General features: G+C 47.2%; 1 protein-coding gene across 2 annotated transcripts in view; it reads left to right on the top strand.

Moving 5' to 3' along the window:
• LOC135820641 (platelet glycoprotein V-like) overlaps window positions 1-12,674 on the top strand; it is a gene marked incomplete at its 5' end in the record, with an annotated part of 171,686 nt that overhangs the window by 88,102 nt on the left and 70,910 nt on the right. The window contains 2 exon segments of one of the 2 annotated variants that reach the window (XM_065333673.1): window positions 4,761-4,832; window positions 9,246-9,317. In XM_065333673.1, coding sequence (XP_065189745.1) covers window positions 4,761-4,832; window positions 9,246-9,317 — 144 coding nt within the window. 2 annotated transcript variants of the gene reach the window in all.

Here is a 12,674-nt window from a genome sequence, read left to right as displayed (position 1 = left end):
TTAAGAATATGGTTCGAAGCTCCTAGCACTTGGCTGGAGGTGTGCTGGAAATGAAGTTGGGATTGAAGGGCGTGGCGTTGGGGTTAAGTTGAGGTGTTGGTCTTGGTGGACTGATTGGGTAAGCACATGGGTTAAGCGCATTGTCCGTGTTTAACTGTGACTGAGACTTACGAGCACATGGTGATCTTGCGGCCTAGCAAACTACTGCGTGATGCAATCCTTGCCGCCAGTTGGCCCTGCTCAAGCGCTGCAGTCTCATTGGCCTACAACAAACGGCTTGCCGACTGCCAGAACAAACGCACTGGGTGGTGTGTCAGGAGACTGGTGACTGGTCTTTCCACAGACTGGTCGGTGTTTGGGAGCTGTGGGTGTGGCACTTGGTGCAGGTACCTCCATGAGCATTTCGGATACCCCAGGATAGGGCTCAATCACCGCTCCATCTGCTGGTGCCCCCGCCTGTGTGTCTACCGCTGAGGTTTCGACTGTTACGTCTGCTGCTATGGCTGGTTGGTCTGTGTTGCCGTGGTTCTTTACCTCGCGCTTGCTTTGTGGCGGAGCTTGGGAGCTGTTTATGACATCAGAGTACGAATGTACAGCCGGCTGTTGCACATTTGCTTGCTCATTATTTGATGGAGATTCTTCGTTCTCCCGTACTGAACGCTTTCCCTTTGGGCAGTGAGTAGCCAGGTGGCCTGGTGAATCACACAGTGTGCAGGTCTTTGGCTGATCAGTGTACCGTACAGAGAACACGTGACCACCAGGTGTCCTGACGTACGACGGGCTGAACTGTGCATTGCGAGCAAGGTGGAAGCTTACATAGCGTACACCAGATGCCACCTTCAAACCTCGGCAGGTCGTTACGTGCCCATGACGTACTGTACTAGCGGCTTTCCCGTGGGGACCCAAGACTTTCAAAAGTGCCTCGTCTGATATCCGTCAGCGCTGCAGATGATGCTGAAGAACTTGATCTTGTCCTCTTTGATGCGGCATTTGTTTGGGTTCAACTTGAGACCAGAATGTTCGCAGCGAACCATCATCTGCTGCATGTTGAGATCATGGTCCTCGTCTGACGTCCCGTATGTGACAATGTCGTCTGTGATGCCGGTGACATCTGGGCCCCCTTCGAACGTCTGGTCGATCCTTGCTTGGAAGACATCTTGCGACATCTTGAGGCCAAATTGCGCGAAGGAATATGTAGCGCCTGAATGGTGTGTTGAAGGTGGTGAGGTAACTGGATTCGTCGTCGAGCTCCACATTCCAGTACCCACACTTGACGTCGACGATCGAGAACACTTTGGCACCTCTCAACTTCGGGGTGATCTCCTCAATGGTGGAGACCACGTGGTGCTCTCGCAGGATGGCGATCTCTAGAAGAGGACTAGCAAGTCCATGCAGGCAGCGGAACAAATACATAGTTTTGAAGTTGAGGTGTTTTTCAAGGGTGTACAAGTCATCGTATTTCCGCAAATAAATGATCGTCCTCGTATACAATGCCTTGAATACAAGGCTGGGGCAGGGGCGATTGAAAAAATACAAGACCGTGTCCTAATGAAAGACCGGGTATACTAAATGAGTCTTACAACCGTGCTCAAACTGTGGGAAAAATTGAAGACAGTACTTAAACTCTGTAGAAGAAAATGGAAGAACGGGGGTAAAACTGTGTGGCGAAAAATAGAAGACCGGGGTGAAACTGGGTTGAAAGAAGAAAAGATCGTCCTCAAATACAAGACCGTCCTCAATTATAAGGCCGGGTTAGGACGAGTTTGAAAAAAATAGTAGACCGGCCTACCATTTGCGGAAATACGGTAGTATGACTGTATAGAAGAATGGAGGAGTCATTCTATCCAACATTAATATGCTTTCCTTCCCTCTTGGACATGTCCGAACCTGAGCCTTTCAAGTTGGAAGTTTGTTGGCTTGCGCCTTGGAGAATTGTTCGAGCTAGGTGTCAAGTTGCTGAATGTCTCCGTACTCCTTGTAAGTGTTGTGCCATTTTGTCGCACTCGCTGCCTGCATATGATCTGGTCACGTTGGTGGACTGTTTGCCATAACTCGTAACATGTTGTTCTCTTCACTTTTACCATTATTATTATTAAATTGCCTCCTTAACCGAGTAAAACTATTTAATATCATAAATTATTGTTTTATAACCGCAACCAGTAATACATGCTGGATCGACATTTGTGTACAATTTATTCATGTAATGTAAAACTGTGGAGACAATGTGCAATAAAACGATGAAAAATGTGATTCCTGATGAGTGTTGTACGAACACTTGTTTCAATCCAAATTTCTTCACATTTTTCATCGTTTTATTGCACATTTTCTCCACAGTTTTATATGACATGAATAAAGTGTACACAAATGTCGATCCAGCTAGTATTAGGCCATCATTATTTTATATCTATGTTTCGCGTCAGTTCAACTTCCAGAATAATATGCGAGAGGTGGAAAAAAATAAAAAAGTTGCAAAATAATAAAAAGGCTGATCAGAGGTGTATGCACTGTACATAGCACAATAGCTCGTGCATGGTGTACATTCGAAAGAAAAATCGTACGTCAAAGCACAACATATGGGTTATCAGCATGAGTAAATATTCACTTTGGACAGAGAAGGCAACCATTGGTCATGGTGCCTATGCTTCGCTGGAATATTGTACTCAGATTTCAGCAGCAGTGCAAAGAGCTCCGGAACGACGCCTCCTCTCAGCTTAGGCGATCAATGCAGTCTGGTGTAAGCTCATAGAATATTGCTCCCAGATGCCGAACAAACGATTTACCAATGCTTGCCTAGGCTAGAGGCCATTTCTGAATCCCAGCTTTGCCGTATGCAACCTGTCCACACTGATGACTCGCACAATTGTACACTCACTGTGCATGTTGTTTTTTGTTTTTTCCGTATGCGTGCGGACAACGCGAAACATAGCTATAAAAAATGATGGCCTTACTGATTGCGGTTATCAAATTGTTGTCTCCTCGCTGGTTGTTAAATTATTGTTTGACTAATTATTGTTATTTGCATTTTCGCGTCATCGTCAATCAAATGATTGATAATTTCGCTTATGCTGAATCGTGGTAAGCAGATATCAAATATGGAAGATGCTGATGTTAAGGCAGAAAGCAACAAGCAAGACGGAAAAAAGAAAACAGGATAAGTATATCGAATGCGATACGTTATGATAGTTATTGTATGTTGATATTGTGATAGATGGTGTGATTCTATTGCTACAGTTTAAATACTGAGGGAGTTGATAATTTAAACAATCGACGAGGAGACAATAGTCGTAAAATGGCAATAAATAAGATAAATTGTGCACTCATAACAACAGCAAAAATGAAGAAAGTCAAGTTCCATAACGTTTTCTTGTGACTGTCATCAGTGGAACGCCGTCACATAAAAATGTAATAACTAAAACACACACTTATATACATGTGGCTAATATGGTTTCAGGTAGAAATACAGCAGTTAACAAGTACAAAAAGCGAAGTTTGCACCTTTGCAATGTGTAAATATAGTGTATGTGAGAAAGGTAGTGGCAGATGAATGTGATAATGTGCGAATGAATGTAATGGTGCGTGTGTATTACTTGAAGAGTGTGAGTGATACAACGTTTTCTTTCTGTTTACATAGCACAGGGTCACGAGTACTAATATACACAGCTTTGAACACCTGCAATTGCTTGAAGAAACGTGCGCAACGAATAACACTAAACAAGGAAACGTCAAACACCTTACGACATTCTGGACTGGACACCAAATGCTTGTACACTGCAGACTTCCTCTTGTCCACATCAAACTCCTCCTCATCACTACTTCATTCACACATTATAGGGTCAGTGAGTGTCAACCCAAGTAAAACGAAACGTACTCAGGTGCTCAGAAGCAACGAAAGGATTGGTGATAAGTGGAGAATGGTCCGAAAAAAAACTAGGATCTCTTCTTGGCGACGAGGTTTACGTAGCACGAAGGAAGCAGCTTGCTTCAGCGGCCTTCACTTCGATGTTTAACCTCTGGAAACGGAGATCTGCTGTGAGTGAGCGTCTGCGCCTGTGACTGTAGTCTGCATTCGTCCTACCCGTCCTCGCGTACAACTGTGGCACTTGGGGCCTCACGCAATCTGCTTTCCAGAAGTTGGATGCCCTCCACCGACGTCAGTTGCGGTCTCTCCTTGGCATCAAATGGCCACAGCGCATCTCCAATTAAGCACTGTACCAGAGGTGCCAAATAGAGGAGATCAGCATCTTCGTACGCCGTGCCAGGTAGCGTCTATTTGGTCACATCTTGCGCCTGCCATCATCAACCCCCGCAGTATCGGCAATGGAAATATTTTTCGCAAACAACAGCACCAGATGGCTTGGCCGGCCACGCGTCACTCTTCCCAGCGTGCCGCATCAAGATCTGCAGAAAACCGGGCAGGGTAGACTCCTGACTCTGGAAGATCTCCATTCGCTCCGGGCAACAGCTGCCTGTCGTAAGAGCTGGAAGGCTCTGCGTGTGGCAATATGTTCATCCAACTAGTTACAAATCAATGTACTTGTAATCCTATATTAGCCCGACAGTGCAACGTCAAATCAACCGGATGTATCTCCTTAATTGGTTCATCTCCCTATGTTTCTCTCTCTCTCCCTCTCATTCTCTCTCTCTCTATCATTCTCTCTCTCTCTCTCATCTACACCGTTGGGTGAGACGCAGATCTCACTGTAACCCACACACTTGACGTACAATGTGCATCTTATCCAAATTCTACTTTGTTCTCCCAGAAATTTGAGGCATAATCAACTGGTTGACCTACCTGACGGGCTGTTCAAAGCCACAACCGAATTACAAACCCTGTAAGTCATGGTAGGCATGTATCGGAAAAGAGGTTTTTTGCGTAGTTCTGTCCAGCTGCCTTTGAGGCATCAAGACGAGGTAGAAGCGGGTGGTCTACATTGGGACGAAAGCGAACTGTCATCAGTGCAGGTGCGCAGGTGAACGCTGTGTCCAGTAGGTCCATCATACACTGCATTTCTTGGAAGAGAGACATGCTCTCTAAATGATTATGAACATGGTATTAGATGAGTGGGGAAGAAGTGAAAAATCAAATTTAGGTCGTAGATACAGTATGACAGAGAGAAAAAAAGAGGAAAGGGAGAAAACGAGAGAGAGAGAGAAAGGGAGAGAGAGAGAGAGATAGAGAGAGTGAGAGAGAGAGAGATAGACAGAATGAGAGAGAGAGAATGAGAGAGAGATAGAGGGAATGAGAGATAGATAGATAGAGAGAGAGAGAGAGAGAAAAAGAGAGAGAAGGGGGGAGTGAGAGAGAAAGAGAGATGGGGGAAAAGGGGGGAGAGAGTGAGTGAGAGAGAGATAGAGAGAGAGGGGGGAGATAGATAGATAGAGAGAGAGAGAGGGGGGGAGAGAGGAGGGAGACTGAAAGAGGGGGAGGGGAGGGAGAGAGAGAGAGAGAGAGACAGAGATCGATCAGTCTGTGAGAGTAGCTGACCGAGTTACTGCTCCGCTGCAATCGCCTCTAGATCTAGTGCGAGTGTGAGAGCCTGACGCTGACGGAAAGAGCATTCCACTGGACAATTGCTACAAACCAGATGGAACGTCGCCCGAAGGGACTGCGGAGAAAATGCACACATAGCAGATTGGACTGCTGCCCTCAAGTAGCCTTGATGTTGCTGGGGCGCCAACTGGAGCTGTGCCTGTGAACATCTCCTTAAGCAGGGAGCTAGCTTGTTGGTGGAGGCACCGATGATCTAATATGTTCATCTAACTAGTTACAAATCAATGTACTTGCAATCCTATATTAGCCCGACAGTGCAACGTCAAATCAACCGGATGTATCTCCTTAATTTGATCATCTCCCTATGTTTCTCTCTCTCTCCCTCTCATTCTCTCTCTCACTATCATTCTCTCTCTCTCTTTCATCTACACCGGTGGGTGAGACGCAGATCTCACTGTAACCCACACACTTGACGTACAATGTACATTATTAGAAGCTTCTCCGCGTTGGCATCAATGCAATGTAAATATACACAGCATGTATAGCTTTCGCATAAGCCGAAGCGACAACAGCCAAACAGGATATTGATCGCGATATAAAACATATGCGATATAAAACGCGTGACGAAAATAGAATACAATTAAAACAAGCAAACGAGCAGCTCAACCGAGTTGAATTTGAACTTGCTGATCATTATCAGGGTTCATCTGTGAGCAGCAACATATCTCTCCAGGATACGGCCGCTGAGGTAGGTCCACGCCCCGCGATTCTGGGCGATGCTCCTCAGCTCCTCAAGATCTGCCGAGGTCTTGAGGGTCCTCCCAACCAGCTCGAGATCGTGTCTGAGCACGACCGGCAGAGTTGTGCGCGGCCTGCCCCTCCAGGTAGGCTCAGTGGATGGCTTGAAGTAGGAGCACATTGACAGGTTCGCCGGTGCACTCTGGTCCAGCCGCAGCACGTGCCCAAACAGACGCCAGCGGGCTCCCAGGATCGAGATACCAAGTGGTGTTGAGTTTGTCCTCTTGTACAGGGTGTTATTCTTGATCTTAGCTGGGTACCGTATGCCAATAACTTTCCGCAGTTGTTGTCTGTGGAACGCATCAACTCTATGCATAGCGGTGGCAGTGAGGCCCCAAGTTCCGTTGTTGTAGCACAGGACCGGTAAGACGAATGCCTTGTATAGCCGTACTCTCAGCGATTCGTTTACAATAGAACCTCGTATCCATAATGCCCAGAGCCGGTGCAGGGCAGCTGTGGCGAGTTGCATTCTCCGCGCAGCATCCTCGTGGTCACCAATGAGGGAGCCCAGCTTCCTAGTGAGGCGCCATTCCTCGCACACTCTGTCGTTCAGCCGTGTGATGTTTGTGAGTTCTGTTTTAGATTCATTGATGTTGAGGTCCCAGGCTTTGAGGCACTTTGCAATGTCGGGCAGGAGCTCTTGAATACGTTTGCAGTCAGACGATAGGAAGTCGACATCGTCGGCGTACTCTGTATCAGTTGGCAAGCCGAGCCTGACATCTAGGTCGGGTCTTGCGCAGATAATCTGTCTCACCTCCCGAAGCGCTGCCTCCAGGTAGATAACGAATAGGACAGGTGATAGTGAGTCACCCTGTGGTGTGCCTCGGGTGGTCTGGAACTGCTCGCTCTTCCCTCCAGGTAGCCGGACCTCAAGGGACGTGTTCCTGAGTAGGTAGGAGATAATGGTGACCTCATCATTCTCAAGGAAGCTAGCTAATAAAGTGAGCAAACGGTGCCTGGATATTGTGTCGAACGCTTTCGACATGTCTATGCCGAGCACGCCAAATGATTCCTTCACTCGCTGGCACCGTGCCGCGATCCATCTGTAGGACCAAACAACATCAGCCGTACTCCTACCACTGCGGAAGCCACTCTGGTTCGGAGACAGGAACGTGTTGACTGCATGCCTGATGCGATTTAGGGCAATGATGGACAGCACTTTCCGAAGTGCAGTGAGAAGCACAATGGGCCTCAGGTTAGATGGAGGACCTTTAGGCTTCCCAGGCTTCTGAAGTGGGACGAGAGTTCCATGGCCAACCGACAGCGGATCACCACAGTTGATGGCACGTGTGTATAGATCGGCAAGGTGACGGTGAAGTGGTGCTGGGCCATATTTTATAAGTTCAGCAGGTAGGTCGTCGGGTCCAATCGCTCTGCCGTTATTTAGGCGTCGTGCTGCTGACCTGACTTCTACCTCGCTTATCGGTATCCCAAGAGGTTTGTTCTCTTGGTGTAGAGGTGCGCAGGTGGAATCAGCGAAGGCTGCTGAGAAGTGATTTCTGATTATTGAAGCTGACTCCATCGGGCGAAGGACCAGTTTCCCGCTGGCATCATTCACCACTATCGGCGACTGCTTTTTGCGCTGCAGTAGATGCACAGCACGGAACATCTGGGCTCCGTCTTTTTGATTTTCAATTTCACGAGCTTTTTCATCTAGATGGCTGGCTGCATTTGCACAGGCGTGTTGTCGGATCATGTGGGAGAGTTTGTTGCGCTGTTGCTTTAGGATGCTAACTTCATCGGCATTCTTTTCATCACGGATCCGGTGTCTCAGTCGACGCTTCTCACAGGACATTTTTAGCGTGTCGGCGTCCATGATCCACTTTCCACCTCTCTTCCTGGGTGCAGCAACGCCCAGAGTGTTCCGCGCTGCTGTAATCACCGTTTGACGAATACCATTCCAGGTAGTTGATGGGCAATTAGTGTTGTCGAGCCGGTTGCCGGTGAGAGAGGATTCCAGCTCATCACAATACCTCCTTCGCATGGTTGGGTCCGAGAGGCCACCAACCAGTATTCTTTGGCTGGCACGCTGTTTCTTACCGTGCTCAACAGAGCTCCACACATGGCCTAGGCGAGAGAGATCGAGTCTTGCAACCACTAGTCGGTGATCAGACTCCACCAGCGTACCAGAATATGACCGGCTGTCTACAAGTAGCTGTCGTTGTCGATGAAGACAGAATATATAATCTATTTGATTGTATATAGGGATAGACACACCATCTTGAGGTCCTTTTCTCCAGCCAGTCCATGTTGTTTGGTGCCGCGCTGGATGCTGAAACGCAGTGTTGCAAGCGAAGAGATGATGTGCGTCGCAGAAGTCGGCCAGGACAGCTCCGCTAAAATTCCGTCGCCCGCGTCCGTAGTGTCCTATGCACCGATACTGAGAACTCATTCCACCAAGCTTGGCGTTGAAGTCTCCCGAAATTAGAATAACTGAGGAGGAATGTACCTTACTGAGAGCCGTGCCAAGCGATGAGTAGAAGTCCTCCAAACAGCCATGGTCTTGTGCGACTTTCGCTGAGGTCGGAGCGTAAGTGTTGACGATGGAGATAAAGCACTTTTCCGACGAGCGAATCTGCAGAACTGCAACACGGTCCGACTCGCTCCAAACGCGATGCACCCGCTCCCAGAGCGAGCGATGAATGCAGAACCCCAGGCCATAATGTCGGGAGTCTGAAGGGAGGCAGAATATTCGGTAGTCGCCAATAACATCGTCAAATCCATTTTGAATTTTCGTCTCTTGCAAGCTACAAATTTGAACGTCGTAGCGCTGCAAATCGGAAGCCAGCTGTTGCTTCTTTATGCCTGATGATAGGCCGCGAACGTTGAAGGTACTGACAGTTAGTTTAGACCATTGTCGCGTCGAGGAAGACATGAACTCCAAGGAGCTAGAGGTGCGTCACTACCTCATTCCAAACAATGTACATCTTATCCAAATTCTACTTTGTTTCCCCAGAAATTTGATGTATAATCAACTGGTTGACCTACCTGACGGGCTTTTCACAGCCACAACCGAATTACAAACCCTGTAAGTCATGGTGGGCATGTATTGGAAAAGAGGTTTTTTGCGTAGTTCTGTCCAGCTGCTTTTGAGGCATCAAGACGAGGTAGAAGCGGGTGGTCTACATTGGGACGAAAGTGAACTGTCATCAGTGCAGGTGCGCAGGTGAACGCTGTGTCCAGTAGGTCCATCATACACTGCATTTTTTGGAAGAGAATCATGCTCTCTTAATGATTATGAACATGGTAGTAGATGAGTGGGGAAGAAGTGAAAAATCAAACTTAGGTCGTCGATACAGTATGACAGAGAGAAAAAAAGGAAAGGGAGAAAACGAGAGAGAGAGAGAGAGAGAGAGAGAGAGAGAGTGAGAGAGAGATAGACAGAATGAGAGAGAGAGAATGAGAGAGAGATAGACAGAATGAGAGATAGATAGAGAAAAAGAGAGAGAGGGGGGGGGGAGTGAGAGAGAGAGATGGGGGAGAAGGGGGGAGAGAGTGAGTGAGAGAGAGAGAGAGAGAGAGAGAGAGAGAGAGAGGGGGAGATAGATAGAAAGAGAGAGAGAGAGAGAGAGAGAGAGAGAGAGAGAGAGAGAGAGAGAGAGAGAGAGAAAGAGAGAGAGAGGGGAAGTGAGAGAGAGAGAGAGGGGAGAGCGGGGGAGAGAGAGAGGGGAGAGCGGGGGAGAGAGTGAGTGAGAGTGAGATATTTATATATTGCCTTCCGCAAAAAGATTAAAGCTGCAATTTTGAACTGCTATCCTACAGTATCCCCCATTGTAATTTATACAACCAGACCCGCTTTCAGGTCTATCGCGAAGGATGTTTCACCAACTCTTGAAAACAGTAATTTTATTTATAAGTATGCGTGTCGCTGTGAGCGGACGTACGTTGGTGAGACATGTCAGCGATTCTCGGAAAGGATCAAGCAGCATATCCCAGACAAGCTGTACAAGAAGCCGCCTGACAAACGTGTGGCAACAAGTGATAGCGCCATCACAAAGCATTTGCAGGCGCAACCTGAATGCATCCCGCAGGAACGCAACAGCAGCTTCAGTGTGATCACACCAGCCCGGAACAGCGCGCACAGATTCACACTGGAGGCGCTGTACATTCGCAGTTTGAGGCCAGAGCTGTGTCGACAAAAGAAGCACATCAAGGTGCTACGGCTGTTTAAGCTGCAACCGGACTGACAACTTTATCACGTGTTTGTTCTGGTACTGCATTCCCCTCATGTGTTGTTTCCCGCATTTTTCCACTGCTCCATACATTCTTATGGTAGTGTAGTGTGAACTTGAGGCGCGTAAGAATATTCTTGCTGATTCTCTACCCCCAGTATAAATTCTGGCTTCGTTTTCGTTCTTGCTCATTCCCATGTAACTACTGATGAAAATAGGTGAAAAGCTTTTAGTATTATGAAATTGACAACCTTCTTGTTGTGTGTATATACCACCTACTCAACTTGGCCGGAGTTATGCTAACTAATATTGAAAAAGACGTACTGTGCAGGGGCTTGAAGTTTGGAGTCCCCCCCTAGTTCCAGAATGGACAAGGAGATTGTGCAGGCAGAATTCGAACTAACAAATGATCAACTGGAGCGCTGCGTACAAGTGAGTGATGCCAAGAGGGATACGTGCCAAGCAGCGTTGGCGAATCTTGCAGAGGAGTTTAGTAACAGTAAAGCAGATAAAACCGATTATCCCCTCAACGACAAGCATATGGCAGCCATCAGGAAAATAAAGAACGACAAAGATATAATAATCAGCAGGCCGGACAAAGGGAATGGAGTGGTGATAATGCAGCGAAGTGATTACAATGACAAGATGAATGCTATTCTGGCTGATGCATCGAAGTTTCAATTCTTGGGACCGACGGAAACGCATGACCGCACTTACCTGGATGAACGCGCCTTGCAGGCATACCTATTGCGATAAAAAAGGCTGGAAAAATTCTCAATATAGATTACGACCGGATCCGACCCGTTGGCTCGTGCCGACCTGTGCTCTATGGCGTACCGAAAATACATAAGAAAGACGTGCCACTTAGACCAATCCTGTCCATGATCAATGCTCCCCAACACGAAATGGCCAAGTGGCTAGCTGAATTACTAAAGCCAGTCCTGATTAAATATTCCGCCCACGCAACTAAGGATACTTTCGAGTTCGTGGATGACGTAAAGGAATTTGGCCAGCAGCAGGCAGAGAACTCTGGATCGCTGTTCCTGTGCTCTTTCGATGTCGTCAGCCTCTTTACAAACGTGCCTCTCAAGGAAACAATAGATATCTGCATACAGTCGCTATACCATGATGATGAAATATCAGCCCCGCAAATACCCCAAGATCTTTTCAAGAAGCTGCTTTTCAAAGCAACATCAGACGTGCAGTTCAGTTTCAATGGCAATATGTACGCACAGAGGGACGGAGTAGCCATGGGTTCACCCTTGGGCCCCGTGCTAGCCAATATCTTTGTTGGATATTTTGAGAACACAATTCCAGACAGTCATTGGCCCCAATTCTATAGGCGTTATGTGGATGACACATTCGCAGCATTTCACAACCGGAAACTGGCATTGGAATTCTCTGAGCGTTTAAATAATCTTCACCCAGCTCTCCAGTTTACAATGTAGGAGGAGAATAATGGAGAATTGCCGTTTCTTGATGTATTGATTAAGCATTCTTCCACAGAATTGCTCACCACAGTATATAGAAAGCCGACGTTCACAGGTCTTTACACCCGCTGGGACTCGTTTTGTGACACTAGAAACAAAATCAATTTGATCAGATCATTAACTTTCAGAGGTAAATACAACTGCTCACCATCACTATTATCAGCTGAAATTGCTAAGCTAGAGGATATTCTGTGTTCTAACGTTACCCACTCAAAGTACTCAAGCGAGTCATGACAAGCGTTCTTGAACCTAGCCGAGATACAGCTTCTGCTCAACTTGAATCTGCAACGCGTATTATCACAAAATTGCCGTGGAAAGGGCAAAATTGCATTGCCTTCCGCAAAAAGATTAAAGCTGCAATTTTGAACTGCTATCCTACAGTATCCCCCATTGTAATTTATACAACCAGACCCGCATTCAGGTCTATCGCGAAGGATGTTTCACCAACTCTTGAAAACAGTAATTTTATTTATAAGTATGCGTGTCGCTGTGAGCGGACGTACGTTGGTGAGACATGTCAGCGATTCTCGGAAAGGATCAAGCAGCATATCCCAGACAAGCTGTACAAGAAGCCGCCTGACAAACGTGTGGCAACAAGTGATAGCGTCATCACAAAGCATTTGCAGGCGCAACCTGAATGCATCCTGCAGGAACGCAACAGCAGCTTCAGTGTGATCACACCAGCCCGGAACAACGCGCACAGATTCACACTGGAGGCGCTGT

This window comes from Sycon ciliatum, chromosome 7, assembly GCF_964019385.1.
Source record: "Sycon ciliatum chromosome 7, ocSycCili1.1, whole genome shotgun sequence".
Classification (NCBI taxonomy): domain Eukaryota; kingdom Metazoa; phylum Porifera; class Calcarea; order Leucosolenida; family Sycettidae; genus Sycon; species Sycon ciliatum.
This window is presented reverse-complemented; position numbering and strand designations above follow the sequence as displayed.